The sequence below is a fragment of the Botryllus schlosseri genome, chromosome 3 (genome assembly GCF_051294905.1).
Source record: "Botryllus schlosseri isolate E-star chromosome 3, Bs_hap1, whole genome shotgun sequence".
Lineage (NCBI taxonomy): Eukaryota > Metazoa > Chordata > Ascidiacea > Stolidobranchia > Styelidae > Botryllus > Botryllus schlosseri.
In genome coordinates this window covers 22,156,954-22,173,522 of record NC_137238.1, presented here as the reverse complement: position 1 = coordinate 22,173,522, position 16,569 = coordinate 22,156,954, and the positions used below count along the sequence as shown (strand labels likewise).

Sequence of the window (16,569 nt, the reverse complement as noted above, 5' to 3'; positions counted from 1 at the left end):
ACGTTACATTCACAATTACAAACTTCAATTACAAACAACGTCATAGCTAGCCCTGTAGTGCCGGCGATAAAATGTAAGCGTGTAGCGCAACATTTTATGTCATCGACGAATACTTTGAGAATTGAGCAGTCGAAAAGTATTTAGATTTACGGAACCACTACAGTTATATTCGAGGTTCATCAGTTATATTAAATTCTAAGCTATTTACGATGAATTGCGGTGGGACTTGGGCCGTCTGTACCTTACCTCTCGTTTCGCGTTTTATTGTCGGACAATAAATATACCAATTGTGTGATTTTGGGAGAATAATGTTCAAATTCTTGTCATTCCTGAACATCGATAGACGATACGTATAGTAATCGAAAGTTTCACAATTTTCGTTCACTCATCCTGACTACAGGTGAGGTACTGCCTCACTTGCCTCCTCTGACTCGACGTCACTGATGTATCACAGCTTAGAGTGGTTAGGCATATATATACTGCTGTAGGGACCATGTTTGGCCCCACCTACGCATTTGATCATAGGTTGTCGCATTCAGAAAGAGCATAACGACGAACCTATGTTCTCGTAACTCAAGTTTGGCATGCCAAAATAAGGCAACCAGCATGATTAGTTCGAGTTTGTACGGGGAAAATGTGGCGCATAAGACGAATCCCACGTAGTGCGTTCGAAAAAGTGCTACCATGACGTCACGAATTTTCAGTTGTAACGTAACAGTTGATTGACATTTATGGCTCTTTGGGATTAAACTGTAAAAAAGGGCCAATATGGCTCTGCAGACAAAAAAGGTTCCTGACTCCTGAATATATATACAATATTATTTCCTCGGACACTAACTTATTAAATAAAAATATTTCGTTTTGGCTAATAATATCAATTTGATATACTACAGCCAGCAAATGGAATCAGATGTTGAATGCGGACCGGGACCAAATAAGTTTGCCCACCCCTGGTTTACTTTGGTAAGCAGGCGATGAGTCAAAAAAGTCTGGCAACCAATGAAGTAGACAATAAATTTATACAGTGCTACCCGTCTGATTCCAAACTGATCGCACGAGATTGCCATATATACATCGGTTGTATCTGGAGCAACGGTTCTTCACCTTTGCTAACCTTATGAAGACATAAATATTCTGCAAGCCTACACGTAACCCCAAATTTCCGCTCAATCAGAAAACAAAAATCCGCCACACTCAACATCTAATGCATTAGGAAAGATTACTGGTGAAAAAATGAAATGTGCATCAACAGCGTGTTTAAAGAACCAAACCATTATAGGATATAATTTAATATATATTATACTTGATATCAACAGCTTGAAGAATATCATTCCATTGATAGAATAAGACACGTGAGCATTTATCTCTGTTCTAAATATATATAGTGCATATGCTCATTATCATACGTTCCGTACCAGCGATCTAAACAGTGGTTCGCAATCGTACCGACCTTGCTGACCGGTAACACTCGAAACAAATGTCCGTAGCTGAAAAGCAAATATGGAAGAGTTTGGCTGGCTCTATTGAACTTTCAACAAAGTCAAATCACGTTAAAAGCAACCATTACTTTTATTGGTAGGATTGTGTTGAAAGAAATGCAACTGTTGTTTTCTATCATCTATTATACTGCCAATATCGCTAAAATGTACGGTAAAAAATTAACGAACTTTGTACAAGAAGGCTACTATTGAGTAATGTCATACCATACTCTCATCATTGCGACATACGCTAACTCCAAAGTAAACCATGAACTCTATATTGTTATGCCTTGCAGAAAACTATCTTCCAAAATGTTTTCATTTCTTCAACTAATGAATAATCGGCCAACTTCTTACATATTCAAATTGAGACAAAAAATTCTAATATATTTGGCGGACCGGTATGAAAGTTGTCACGATTCGGCGGTGGAGAACCACTGATCTACAACTTGACAATTGCGGTTGAGTAAAGCTTGAAGTTTTGAGCTTCTTTTCGTTCCACTGTATAACATTTGTTGTGTAGTACATCGTATTTCTCCATAATATATTTTTCTCCAAGTTTTATTGCAAAAATCCAGTTTCCCACGCGATGGGCAGTGGTAGGACCATAAATATTATTCATAGATGATAGTGAAGTCCACTGTGCTGAAGAAACGTCATAACATTCTACGTTGTTGAATTTCATTGATCCTCTCCACCCACCGATCACAAATATCTTTTGACCAACTGCAACGATACCATTCCCAAGCACAGGATATCTCATTGGTTTGAGGTCAACCCACTGTGATGAGGATGGAGTGAATTTGCAGAATGAAGAAAATGTTTCATAATCTTGTCCCATACCTCCGATACAATAGATGGAATCATTCAATGATACAAGACTTATTCTTGAAGAAATTGCTTCTGGTTTGTCTTTTAGTCGGAACCATTGATTTATTAACGGGTCAAATCTTTCGACGATATTGCTTAGTTTATAAAGACCTCCTCCAATAACGAATATAGATCCCGACAAAGAAACTGATCCAGGATTGTATCCATGGTCACAAATCATAGATTTCATCTTTTCCCATTTAGAATTTTTGATTTGAAAGTTTAGTCGGTAAACAGATTTATTCTGACATAAAGCATAAATGTATGTGTCCAGAGAAATCGTGACGAAATATTTCAAATGCTTGAACTTTTCATCATGGAACTTCTCCACTTTTTCAGTCATGGGATGGAAGGATCGGATACAATCTGTGTCATAATCAAAAAGAAGAATCAATTCACCACTGTCTTTCTCCTTGTTTGCCTTTACTGTTGCTTTCATAAAATGACCATTGATCAACTTGTATAAAGCAAAGTCATTGCTGATAACGGGATGAGTTTCTAACAGATTTCCAGGGTTGTAATGACTCGAGTCATGACTCGACTCGAGTCAGACTCGAGTCACGATTTTTTTGTGACTCGACTTGACTCGAGTCATTTTCTTGAAATGGGAAAATGACTCGACTCGACTCGAGTCAATATTTAGATTGACTCGACTTGTACTCGAGTCATTACGCATGACTCGACTCAAGTCATTGACTCGGCTCATTTTATATGACTTGAAGGTGAAGAATTTTGCGAACCACAATGGTTAGTTCAACGCATGTGACGAATTCAGTCGACATCGCTATTTGTCACCACTGCTTTCGTTGCACTCGTCTGATATCAGATATGCCGCCGTAAAAACAGAAGACAATGGTACATAGTAGCAAAGAGCAATGCATTGTACAAAATCATCCAGTGATGAAGAGGTAATAGATTCTCCGCCATCAAAGTACTCGAAAATTTTCAATTTTACAAGCAAACAATCGAAGCAAAGTCCAATTAGAGCCAATGAAATGACTCAGATGGTCAAGTAGCCTACTTGGAAGAGACTGATAAGATCATATGTAGATCTGAAGGCGATGATTCTTTGCATTTTTAGCGACTAGAATGGATGAGTATCTAATGCTCTTCAGTGTGGTTTAAAATTCCTGCATCTAATGCACCAGTGGAACGTGTATCCAGTGGATGTGGATTATTCTAAGGCCACGCCGCCGCAACATATATGAGACTCTCCTTTCCACTTTAGTATTTTTCAAGTGTAACTCATTGATTTTATCTGCTGTCTATCAAAACACACAATACCCTCCGTCCATTTGACGTTTTGTTAGGTATGTGCATTGTGCACGTGAGTAATAATGAATGGCTAATGTTGTGTGATGTTTGCTTTATTATATTGGGTGGCTACTTGATAAAATTGTTACGTTGCATAAAAAGAAAACTGAATCTGGCTTGATTTCAAAAAGTGGAATCAATGATATGAGAGGAGAAAATTTTGGATTTGGAAATACATGGAGTATTTTTAGTGAGAAATGATTTCATACAATATAATTACATAATAGTTGTAAGTTGACTATTTTTTCATATTTAAAATATTCCACTCTAATAACTTTGCTTCTTCCAGTTAGAATTGAGCCAAATTTGATATGAATCATATTTTTACACAATCTAGCAATATCATGAGATAGCCGGTAAAATCCGAAAGTCTCTATTTGTAATTAATCCAAAATATTTTCTCTTAGCATTGCTTTTTACTGGTTGGAATTGAGCCAAATTTAAGTTCTTTTAGATCATTTAACAATTTTAAGAAGTAGCCTCCTTTTTGAGATTATGTCCTTATTTTTGAGAATTTTTTTGGTAAATGTAGGGCAAATTCGACCAAGATAACAGTAAATCAGCACTAAAGTAACGCTCTGGCGACTATTTCGGGAGCTGAGCAGGAAAGTTGACCTTTTTCTGGTCAACCACCTGATATAATGTGAAAGCAAAACTGTACCTCTACATCAGTGGTTCTCAACCTTTTTGGCTTCGCGGACCCCTTTTGACCGTCACGGCCCCTCGCGGACCCCCTCAAGTTTTAGTTCAATTTTAGCTCTATTATGGCGCAACCTTCATCTGTTTTGTGCAAATCTGAACTGTAGGCTTGTGATAAACAGCAAAATAATGATTTTTCTTGAAGATAACATCATACAATTTATCTAGAAATTGGTGGACTTCTATTATCTCTAAGCTAATTTTGCTGCTGTATTTCTTGAAGTAGGCTACGTGGTCGTGTCTTGATAATCCGCGTCTTCGTTTTGATATGAACGAGGAGTGCCAAAAACCATTTCCGCAAAGATAGATGGAGGCTAATGCAATATTAACGCATAACGCTTCCGACGATACTTTTGGTGTAATCGCAACATTTATGGCACCAAAATGAAGAAACACATATTTTATGAATATATCGCGTCCAGCATCTAGCGCAGGGATGGGCAACATACGGACCGCGGGCCGGATTCAGTCCGCAACGGCATTTTGATCGGCCCGCAGAGAGTTTCTACCGTCAAAGTGAAATCCTAATCTAAAAGTATTATAGAGAAATTTTATGCTCCAAAGAATGGATCCAAGTTTTCCTACCATAGAAAGACTGTCATGAAACGACTTGTTCTGTACACGAGCAAACATTTTCGACCATGAACAATTGAAAAATGAACATTAACAAGACAAGGCTGCATACCAATAAAACTGGTGATATGAATTTCAGGGTTGGAGCGCAATGCTTTGATAGCAACGAAACACTCCTTGTTTATCAAAACATCAGCCTTGTCGATAGGGCATCCGCAATAAGAATGAGCCAAATCTGATAGCCGAGCTTTAAGAGCAGCTATATCATTGTCCGATTTATGACGAGTGTCTGCCGAAAATATTCGGGTTCATTTCAATATGAATATGCTATGCAATTGTATATTGAAGTTCTGTACCTCCAAGAAGCTGTTCCCTGCATTGGGACAAACTATGGAAATACTTCAGAAATCTGTATTTCAAACGACTGTTCACTAATTTGATAAGACTGACAACTTCAAATCGAGAAGGTTTCGCAGACATTACGAAGTCACCCTGATTGACGTTACTATCTGCATATTTTTATTTTTTCCACAAACCCAAACAAAACGTCTCTAAACAGCAATATGTTTGTATCAGCAGGTTATTGGAAAATTGGCAATGAAAATGAGTTTCCACACTACATCCATGTCAGACGATTATTATGACGATATGAGTCATGAGATTTTAGCAGTTGTGGTGTGGTGCGAAACTGCCTCATGCTTTCTCAAATTGAAAAATAAAATAAAAATTAGGTTATCAACCATTTTAAAAATTTAGAGGTCTCGCGGACCCCCTGAAATTGCTTCGCGGACCCCTAGGGGTCCGCGGACCCCCGGTTGAGAACCGCTGCTCTACATAAACGTTTATCTGTTGATTCTTTACCAGCTTGTATCTAGCTAGACGTGCTTCGTAAGTTCTCTATCAGATAGTATGTAGACGTGAATTCGTTAATTCTCTAAAAGCTATTTGTGAGCGGTCGTCGATGTGCTCGTAATAAAAACTGAATGCTTGTATTTGTGATGTATCAGACTGACAAGACAGATATTTGATTTAAAGTTCTAAGATTAGTAAAGTTATCGTATTGGCGGCCAGATTAGTAAAGTTATCGTATTGGCGGCCTGTCTCGTCTATCTATAGCATCGGTAAATGAGGCCAGGAACTGTATGTTATCTGCCTAAATAAACATGTGCCAAGACTATGATAGGGACAAAATAAGCATGTTTGGCAAGTAAGGAATTCGATATCACCCAAGCAGGATTGAAAACATATGTTGAACATGACTTCAATACTGGGACTTGGACTCGACTCGAGTCAAAACACTATGACTCGGACTTGACCCTTAAAACGGTGACTTGGACTCGGACTCGAGTCGGTGATGAGTTGAAAATGACTCGACTCGACTCGAGTCAAAACCACAAAAGTCAGATTGACTCGTGACTCGGAACCATGTGACTTGGTTACAACCCTGCAGATTTCTCAAAAATGCAAGGGGAATCTCATCAAAACGGAGTAGTACAAGACAATCATACAAACTATGAACATTCCTTGGATTTTTCTCCTCCCACTTTAGTAATACCATCAGCTTATCTTCGTCGCACAATGTTGATGTTTCAGACCTGATAACACTGATGATATCGTTCTTTTCCGCACATCCAAACTGGGGCAGATCTGAAATTTCCTTGATATGTTCTTGAAAAAATCTTTTGCAATTTGAGCTAACGACATCTAGTCCATACATATCAGCAACTTTGTTTATTGAGAAGTAATTTGGAATGGTAATTGATTCGGCCGAACTATTAGATACGATCTGTTTTACATCTTCCAATTGCATCATGATTGCAACATACAGAAGATCATTGATCTTGTCATCTGGAATCTCAAGTTTACCAGAATATATAAAGTCTATGCAATTTTTCACACAATGAGAATCAACATCTTTGAAAACGACTTTTCCTTCACGACTCTCTCTTGTGTCATGCTTTAACATTGCTCTAAAATAATCCGAGCCAGCCGACAACACATTTTTGTGTGCGTAATAGATATCATCTCCAGCTTGAATTATAAAATCGCAATGATCATTTTCACGTTTCATTCGATTTAATCCCGCCATCATCTTCTCTGCATGTTTCTCCACATTTACGCAAACAATTTGCACCATGATTAACGATTACCAATAATATATACAGACTAAATCTGTTATTGAAGTAAAGATGATGACTTAACATAAGTAATACATGTTTAAAGTACCATTGAATCTCGCTTGGACATTCAAATGTATTCCTATTATCCCACAGGCGACGGAATATCGACAAGCACCATTTTTGTTACATCATCCTTGCACTATCAAATTGTTTACCAGTCACAATGTCCGCTAAAGGCTTCAGAAACGCTGAATGCGCTTGTGCCGTCACCATCCGCATGATCAGCATCGTAGTACGTGCTTCTTTTCAGAGGGGCAGCCACAAACCACCGACACTTGCAGACCATTGAAGACTAGTGCATGACCTGTCGTAACTACAGTACTTCGAAGAGAAATTGACCACCTTACGAACACGCACATTTCGTAACGCTATATTATATGTATATAATATAAATATAGATGTTCACGGGGAACTCACTGTGGAATATCATTAACAACATGATGCGGCCGATGCGGGTTAGCACATTGATCGGGGTAGGATGTGACTCATATTTCCGAATATTAACAAGAGTCCTGTTGCATAGCAAGCTAATGGTAATACCTTCCGCGAGATTCTGTCTTATCCGTAAGCTACATATTTCACCCAGAAATTCAACAATGACCTACAGCAGTAGTTCTCAACCTTTTTGACATCGCGGCGCACTTTAGGAATGAAAAATAGTTCGCGGCACACTAGCACACTGGTTCTCAACTCTTTTTGGCTTACGGCAACTGAAAACTACCAGAATACTTAGCAGCAGCTACAGTCGTACAGAGGTGGTCTCGGACAAAGTATACTTTTAACTATTCGGAGCGCTCAAGTAGGATTTGCTCTGCTTCGAGGAATAATTTACGGTATCTTTTATATCCGCGGACATGTCACAAATATCCGCCTACGAATAGTATAATTTTCACGGGAATCGTTTTCAATTCTTCCGCAGCTTTGCTCCCAAATATTTCGTATTACAATTCTAGTCGCACCTGGAAGAATGACGTTCACCGCTTTCGCGTGAGGTTTTGAATTTTTAGCGATTACCTCTGCTACCACATACATAACTGGTCTGATGCGATCTCGTTGAAACTTCAGTCTGCTGTACATATAATATTTCAAAACATTTTTTTCGAATATACACTCTGCTCACTACCGCAATGTCGATGTAACTAACCCTCGCGTCGAAGAGGCCAAGCACAATCGCCACATACTAATACAGAGGATACAAGGATACCAAACGCATTTACACGCGTATCGTGTATAGCACGCGTGAGGATAGCAATACCTCAATAGTTCGGCTGGCACGGGTAGTCACCTGCAGTTCAATTATAGTTCCAACAAACCAGGAAAATAGCCTCAGAGGAGGGGAAATTTGTTAACTGATATCAACTTTACTTCTCAAATATCAGACTCGTTGCCTGTAACATAACGTTGCGCACCGCGCCTACATTTTAGTGGGAGTGCCGGCACAGTGCTGCCCAATCACAATGCGGATGGCTACTGTTTGTCATTACTCGCTGGTGATTCGGATCAGGACGACGTCATGCCTGCTCTCCTCTGCGATCAATCAACTAATTGTGCATAACTGAATTCAGCCTTGAAGGCACGCTATATGTCGGGCAAAGCGAATTCGCGGGGGGGTCTTGATTGTGGGCATGACAGCAATTTGATTTGTCAAATGTACAAACTTCACATCGAGCCCGCTTTTGATTAATGATCGTTTGCTATAGACTAGAATTATTTTGCGCATGATTTCGAAATTTCGAATATATCTCTCGCGGCAACCTCACGAGACGTGCATGGCACACCGGTTGAGAACCACTGACCTATAACGATAACAAGTCACTTTGCAACGTCGTTTCCTCATCGTTTACTTCCATTGAAATCACATCGATCTGATTTGAGCATATTCTTAAATATATCACTCCGTAAATTGGAATGATATCCCAAGGATTGTCTCTGGAGATGAAGTGACATCCGGACTATAGGGTATTGCCAGCTGTGGTATCAAATCTCGTGCATTATTTGCGGCTGCACACAGTGCACACTCAAGGCCTTCGTTCGATTTTTAGTTTTGTTTCCACGTTTAGTCAGCAAATGAATATATTGCCTATTCCAGTGGTTCTCAGCCTTTATGTCTTCGCGGACCCCTTTTGCACCGCCACGAACCCCCAAAAGTTTTAGTTCAAATTTAGATCAATTATCGTACATTCACCATCTGCCTTGTGCAAATGATACCTGTAGGCTAGTAATAAACAGCACCAAAATGACTTTTCTTGAAAAAACATTATACTATTTATGTAGAAATTGGGTTGACTTTTATTGTTTCAAAGCAAATTCTGCAACTGCTTTTTTGAAATACTTGGTCGTGTCTTGAAAATTTGCGCCTTCGATTAGATATAAACGAGTGCTGAAAATCCATTTGAACAAAGAGAGGTGGTGCCGAATGTAATAACAACGCTTTTGACGACACAGTTGGCTATGATCGCAACGAATATTGCACCAAAATTGACAAACTATTTTTTGTGGAACATATAACGTCAAGCCTGTTCATTTCTATTTAGCATCTAATCTTGAAGGTATTAAAGAAAAATGGTTATGTCTATTACAGGAGCAAATATATTTTTGTAAACGCTTCGAAGTCACCGTATTCGACAATAATGATCTAGCTGTTTATTTTCTACACAATCCCCAACAAAACATCTCTCTATAGCAAACTATGTGCATCAGTAGGCTATTAGCAATTAAGTAACTAAAATGAGTCTGCGCAGCAGGTTATTTCGTCTCGGACGACCATTCTGTTTATGTGAGTTTTACTATAGTAACGAAGTGAAGCTGCTTGGTGATTTTATTAATTTAAAAAAATAGAAATTAGGTTATCAAATATTTTGTAACTTTCGAGGCTTCGTGGACCCCTGAAAATGCTTCGCGGACTCCCGGCTGAGAGCCGCTGGCCTATTCATTTACTTCAATTCACCTTCATGTCTGGATAACGCGGCGTTTGCATGGTAAATCATTGCCATGGAATCTCATTATCTTAGTAGCAATCCTACTGAGGTGTTTGTCTTTATCGCATGTCGATTTTGCCATGGATGGACGGCAACTACCGGTCCACTTTTCGAAAAGGCATGTTTACAATTCACCGCAGTACCGTATTCATTTATTTAATCGTGAAACTCCGGTTATTGGCTTCATCGCTGCATTCAGATATTGGAGCTTTTGTGCCGACCCTATTCAACACGCGTGTTCCAAAAACGAGGTTTTGTCTAATAATGAGGAAAATAATTGCACTGGCTATTTGTTATCATTACAGCCCTGGATGCAGCTGTTCATAATAGGAATTATTCTGTGCCATACTGAGCACTGGTGTGGATATTGCTTAACCGGCAAAATTCAAATCAATAACTGGTCTCATCAGGCCTAAATCTTAGACGTTGATATACGTGGCCCGATAACCAATTCAATATCCAGTCCACAAAACTTGGAGAAGTACTAGACCTTGCTTCATCACTTCCAAAACTATAGTTAGGTATATTTATCCAAAGTTTTTAACAGTATATTCCGGGAAGTACTGTTGTAATGCAAGTCTAACTCCAGACAACGTTCTAATGATTTCGTTTTATTAGGGTTTTCCTGAAGTTGTGGGCAACAACGTCAACTTTTCGTGCACTGATCAAATTGTAAATAATTATACATTTTTTTTTTGAAGTTCCAGATCCACTAGTGGTACACCCAAAAATTTGTGGTGAAACACAGTCTGGTATTCACTGGTTCACTGGTATAGAAACACAACACGCGATTAATCTACAGCAGTCTACGCTTTTCAGAAATTAGCTAAGTCCGGCGCATCTTGCCACATTTTAAAAAGGAAGGAAAGGACGTAGTTTATTTTTGTCCTTGATGTTTTTGCGGCATATACACCGACTCATCATACCAGTGTTGGGATGACTCGAGTCAGACTCGAGTCAACTTTTTCGCATGACTTGACTTGACTCGAGTCACTTTGCAAAAATGACTTGACTTGTCTTGACTCGGCACTTCAGAAATGTGGATTGACTCGTGACTCGGAGCAAAATTCACGAGTCAATTTCAAGTCATCTAGTAAACGGTGTCGATTAAATCGCTGCATCTTTTTTTATGTTCGGATTGTTCGCGATACGTCGGTGTGACTTGTGAGAGCAATCAGTCATTTCCTGATCCTCCATTGTTACATCACAAATAAATTAACCGAAAACGAAATGATCACAGCTTACGTTTATGTACTAGCTGTAGAATAATCTAATAGCAACGTATCTCTGTTTGTTAGACGGCTCAGTGCCTACATCGCGAAGTGCCCACCTTAGCCAACCCTCTTGTATGATTTGAATCGAACGAATATAGTTTATGCGTTTATAATCTCACGGATGTGTGGATGGGTAGTGTATTGTACCATATCAATTTGTTTCAACTTCTCGGCGCTTCGTATTCGATCCTCTATTTTGGCTCACGTATTTTATTAGCAGCTCTAAGCGTGCGTGAGCGATACCACGCGTTTTTGCACGTATATTTAACTTAATACTCGTTATTTAATTCAAGATATATCACCAATTAATCTGTCATTCACACAGCTAGCAAAATGTAATGACTGTGAAACATCACTCAAACTTCGAGAATTCTATTTGACTTGAATTGTGACTTGACTCGTGACTTGACTTGACTTGACTCGACTTGACTCGAGGCACCTCTAAAAAACGAGTGACTTGACTTGACTCGAGTCACCTTCGAAAATCGATTGACTTGACTCGACTCGAGTCAAATTGTGCAATGACTCGAGATGACTCGTGACTCGAAGGTAGTGACTTGATCCCAACACTGCATCATACACATACACACGATCTGTGCATATGCGTACCATGAGTGCATGATGTGCATATGCCGCTGGACAATGAAGTGCAGATATAGCCTTTACGGCTTTCTAAGTCATGCATCACCCCTCCATGCTATCCCAGTAATGCATAAGTGCCAAGCAGGGAAGTCATGGATACCAGTGTTACTAATCAGATCTTTGGTCTGACCCGGCTGGGGATCGAACCTGCAACCTACCGACCAAGAAGCCGGTCGCTTCACCATTACGCTATCTTGTCGGTCAAGGTTCCTAATAGTAATAAGAACCATCCGGTACGGGCTCATACCATCTGGTATTAGCCCGAAGTACAGATCCCGAATTCACCTCTGCGATTGACAATACGGGGAAGTTAATTTTATTGGGCTTTGTTTTATTGATTTGTGTGTCGACTGTCGAGAAAATCAACTGAGAATGCGAAAGGTCTTTGCTCCTATTTAATTTAGTACAGCACCCAGTTATTTACTTTAACATAAAATCAAAGGAATACGTAACCTACATGTGAAGTTGTGGTCACAACACTAAACAGCACTCTTCATGATACGATGAAGAAATATTCTGATGATTTACCACCGCATACATACCGCCCCCTGAGCCCAGCGCCGCCATATCGCCACCTGAGCGTGTCCGCCTCTTCGAAATCCAAATCGTCATCTTGGGGGACCCTGGAATCCTGGTTAAGAACACCTGATGTACATGTACATGTACAATTGTACTTTGTACAATTAATTAGAGGAGGGAATACCAAGACTTAAATACAGGGTATTATTAGATTATGTAAACTTGCCGCTTTGTTATACCTGGTGCGTACATGCAAATGCGTATATCATAATGAGAATTGTATTCAACAGGTAGAAACGTGTCGATACGACGCCAGCAAAGCTGTGGCTACGCTCAGCTCGTACAGATTCGTTTTACCGTTTACAAATGAAGTCGCTTTGCAACATGCCGTTGCGAACGTCGGCCCCATCTCTGTCAGCGTCATCAAGATCTTCATGAGTTTTCAGCTTTATTCGTCAGGTTTGCTATAGCGGTAGACACGACTAGTTATCGTGAGATTCGGTGGAGTACAATGCAAGCTAATATAACACACAGTAAAAAATAAATGTTGTACACACAGGGATAAGAAGGGTTCACAAGTTTAACTAGGATTGGAGTTTGGATATTTACAACTTTCGAATGTTTTGGATAACACATGTCTGACCCAACAAATATTTACTATCTCGTTTGTCTATAGTTCATCGCATAGGATAGGTGATGAACCATCACCTTTCACTGGATATTTGAACAGCTAATATAAATTCATGAAACAATGTTTGAATCGAAACATCTGCTTTGGTCATCAATGCATGAGATCACATTATTTACACAGAAATCGGTAAACCAAGACATGGAACGCAGTAAGGTGTGAAATATTAAGCCTAAAGTTTGTAAAAACCAGGTGTTCTTAAAGTATAGGTCGTGACAGGTATAATTTTGGGTCGCGTCTGCACCAGAGCGACCTTTTATTATGTATGCAATATTTGTTATATTTATTACAATAACAAGAATTTCTTCGCGTGTCCCGTGATTTGCTATTGTTAGCAAGTACTTATCCAAGGCCACTGTGTTGGGTATTATAGCCGCTAAGCCAGTGGGTCTCAACCTGGGGGCGCGCCCCCTTAAGGGGCGTGAAACCTCTGAAGGGGGGCGCGAAGAAGCGGTCAGATGAAAAAATTATTCGTGCTCTGCTCTCTCATCCACATTCATAACCTTCCATACCATCAAACAATCTGATGGGGTTGCTAACATCCCTGTTGGATTTTGTGATATGACGATAAGGGGCGCGCGAAATTTTTCACTATCATAAAGGGGGGCGTGTCTAAAAAAGGTTGAGAACCACTGCGCTAAGCGAAACACGTGGAGAAGTCTACCTGTGTATTACACAAACTCACTCCACTCCACTCATGTTTGTAATAATACCGCTGCTCTGTAACCCTTGCCAATTCTTCATCTGCTGCAATTCTGTAATCTGACTTCTCCATGTATTGCATAGGAATATCAATTTGAATGCATTACTGAAATTTTAAAAATTTACTCCAATCTCGCCATTTTCCGTTGGGGGCAGGTTGCTCCCCGGATTATGTGTGTATTTACCAGTTTTACTGTGAATAAAGAATATAATAATAATAATAATCGCTTCCTACAAAATACTATCGCAAAAGACTTCTGAAGCAAAACACGGACGGCAAATGCAGAATGTGCCACAACCAAAATGAAACTGTAGCACATCTCATGTCCGGCTGTGGTGCACTTGCAGCTACCGAATAAACATGGAGACACAATAGGATTGGTCACTACATTCATCTTGAATTATGCAAACATTTTAACATCACCACAAAAAATTGGTACGATTACAGCCCAGCACCAGTGACAGAAAACGAACAAGTAAAAATTCTGTAGGATGTACCAGTTATAACTGACCGCGAAATCAGAAGCAACCGCCCGGATATAATCGTCAAACTAAAAAAGAGAAAAGAATGCTTATTCATTGAACTGGCTGTCCCAGCTGATCACAACCTACTGCAAAAAGAATCAGAAAAACACTGCAAATACGCAGACCTCAAAATGGAATGTGAGAAAATGTGGCGATGCAAAATAAACATTTTACCGATAGTCATTGGCGCTACAGGGGTCGTAAGCAAAAAACTCATGAGACATATCCAACAAATTCCGGGTAACGTTCGATTCGACATGATCCAAAAGATCACATTATTGGGCAATGTGCACATTCTTCGGAAGGCCTTGAATGCACCACTGGACTAAAATTACATTTGTGAATCACAGCATAATTTCTGTAATTTCGATTCTCCATCTTCAATCATCTCTCCTCTGCTCTGTAACCCTTGCCAATTCTTCATCTGCTGCAATTCTGTAATCTGACTTCTCCGTGTATTGCATAGGAATAACAATTTGAATGTATTACTGAAATTTTAAAAATTTACTCCAATCTCGCCGTTTTCCTTTGGGGGCAGGTTTCTCCCCGGATTATGTGTGTATCTACCAGTTTTACTGTGAATAAAGAATATATTGATAATAATAATTCAATAATTCAAAAATTTCGATTCTTCATTTTCAATCATCTCTACCTCTGCTCTGTAACCCTTGCCAATTCTTCATCTACTGCAATTCCGTAATCTGACTAAGACTTTATGTATTGCATAGGAATAACAATTTGACTGTATTACTGAAATTTTAAAAAATTTACTCCAATCTCGCCATTTTCCTTTGGGTGCAGGTTGCTCCCCGGATTATATGTGTATTGACCAGTTTCTTACTGTGAATAAAGAATATAATAACACAAACTGGTTGGAAATCGTGATAAGATTTGTCCGACATTTTCTCTTGAAAAGACCGTCAGAAACCGTTGGGATTCTTTAGTGTAGGGGTGTATGTGCAACAAGCGGGTGCGGTTAGATTCCGCAGCTAATCGAATGTGGTTACATTCGATATTGCAATATCAATCTTCACCAAGACCTACACCATATGCCAGTCAGAAGCAAATTTCCAATTTCCAAATTCCCAATTTCCAGATCAACTATCTATTTATCCAGTTTAGTTCCATCTCTAGGCTATATTGAAATCAACGTGCTGCGTTGTTTTGAAGGAGTTTATTACGAGCCAAAGTGCGAAGATCCTAATCTAGATGGCGAAGGCTATCACGCTATGCTGGCGACGGGCTATGGCTCTGATTCGAACAGTCAGGCATACTGGATGGTGAAGAATAGGTGAGAAAATTTCTGCCGATATCTGATAATGGCATCGTCCTATTTGATGTGTAAAGACGGCCCTGCTCATTGTCAGAGAGATCAATATGCAAAGAGATGGTGTGAACCCCTGAAAGGTTCTGGTTCGTGTGAACGTGAACCTTTTTCAAAGGTTCTGTGTGAACACGAACATGAAATTGTGACGTCATATTCCTAATTCCCACCCTATATTCCCGTAAAGTTATATATTATTGTACAAGATAACCAGCCACGATTCGGGTCAATATATGCCACAATACTTTTCTTAACGTCACCTAATGTATCCAGTTAAACATTCAAATAATATAATAAATCCACAAAATCAATATTTTCCGTCGATTTTTCGACAATTTCAACGAGGACTTGGCTAGACCGGACACATGTATTCTTACGATTGAGACACCGGTTTCTATACTTGCCAAAGATATTACCTCAAAATCAAGGTCAACAGTAGCTAACACCCTAATCCGGTATCCAATGAGGATATCAAATCAAGATATATTCCGTACGTCTGATATATTTTTTACATTAGACATCGATGCAACCACTATATATCAAATTCGTTGATGTAAATGTAATGTAATCTATTGGTAGACTAAGCACAATTCCTGACTTCCTACATGTAGTGTGTTTCGTTGTTGCTATTGTGTGATTGCGGGCAAAGCTCACACCAGAGAGTCACCAAAGATTATCAAACGGGAAGCTGAATATTCCGAGCGAACTTTGTAGCCAATAATTTGAAATTAGCAAGGTGCATGCTCGTTTAGTGCTGAGTTTCTTTTTATGCTGGCAGCGCTTGCGGAGAGTGTTCCTACGCT

The 16,569-nt window shown here is 39.4% G+C and overlaps 2 protein-coding genes and 2 long non-coding RNA genes across 4 annotated transcripts in view; 1 reads left to right on the top strand and 3 right to left on the bottom strand.

Annotated features, from left to right (window-relative positions):
• LOC145436102 (uncharacterized) overlaps positions 1 to 16,569 on the bottom strand; it is a 423,401-nt gene that overhangs the window by 164,015 nt on the left and 242,817 nt on the right. The gene's annotated exons all lie outside the window — the stretch shown is intronic.
• LOC145436094 (crustapain-like) overlaps positions 1 to 16,569 on the top strand; it is a 41,558-nt gene that overhangs the window by 23,514 nt on the left and 1,475 nt on the right. The window contains exons 5-6 of the mRNA XM_080313379.1: positions 12,818 to 12,986; positions 15,613 to 15,733. Of these exons, the coding sequence (XP_080169505.1) occupies positions 12,818 to 12,986; positions 15,613 to 15,733 (290 nt within the window). The remainder of the gene's footprint in view (positions 1 to 12,817; positions 12,987 to 15,612; positions 15,734 to 16,569) is intronic.
• LOC145436088 (kelch repeat and BTB domain-containing protein 12-like) lies at positions 1,210 to 7,178 on the bottom strand. Its single transcript, XM_080313372.1, has 2 exons — positions 6,378 to 7,178; positions 1,210 to 2,846 (listed from the first exon to the last, which is right to left on the bottom strand). Exons 1-2 carry the CDS (start codon positions 7,069 to 7,071, stop codon positions 1,921 to 1,923), a joined length of 1,620 nt encoding a protein of 539 aa, XP_080169498.1. The 5' UTR covers positions 7,072 to 7,178; the 3' UTR covers positions 1,210 to 1,920.
• On the bottom strand, positions 10,954 to 12,477 carry LOC145436103 (uncharacterized). The gene is made up of 2 exons (XR_013914173.1): positions 11,947 to 12,477; positions 10,954 to 11,008 (listed from the first exon to the last, which is right to left on the bottom strand). It is a non-coding gene; the product is annotated as an uncharacterized LOC145436103 (long non-coding RNA).

Coding starts and splice junctions, on each gene's coding strand:
- LOC145436088 (XM_080313372.1), bottom strand. CDS start 7,071: ATGGTGCAAATTGTTTGCGTAAATGTGGAGAAACATGCAGAGAAGATG. Junction 2,847..6,377: donor ATTTTTGAGAAATCTGCAGG/GTTGTAACCAAG, acceptor GAAATCTGTTAG/AAACTCATCCCGTTATCAGC.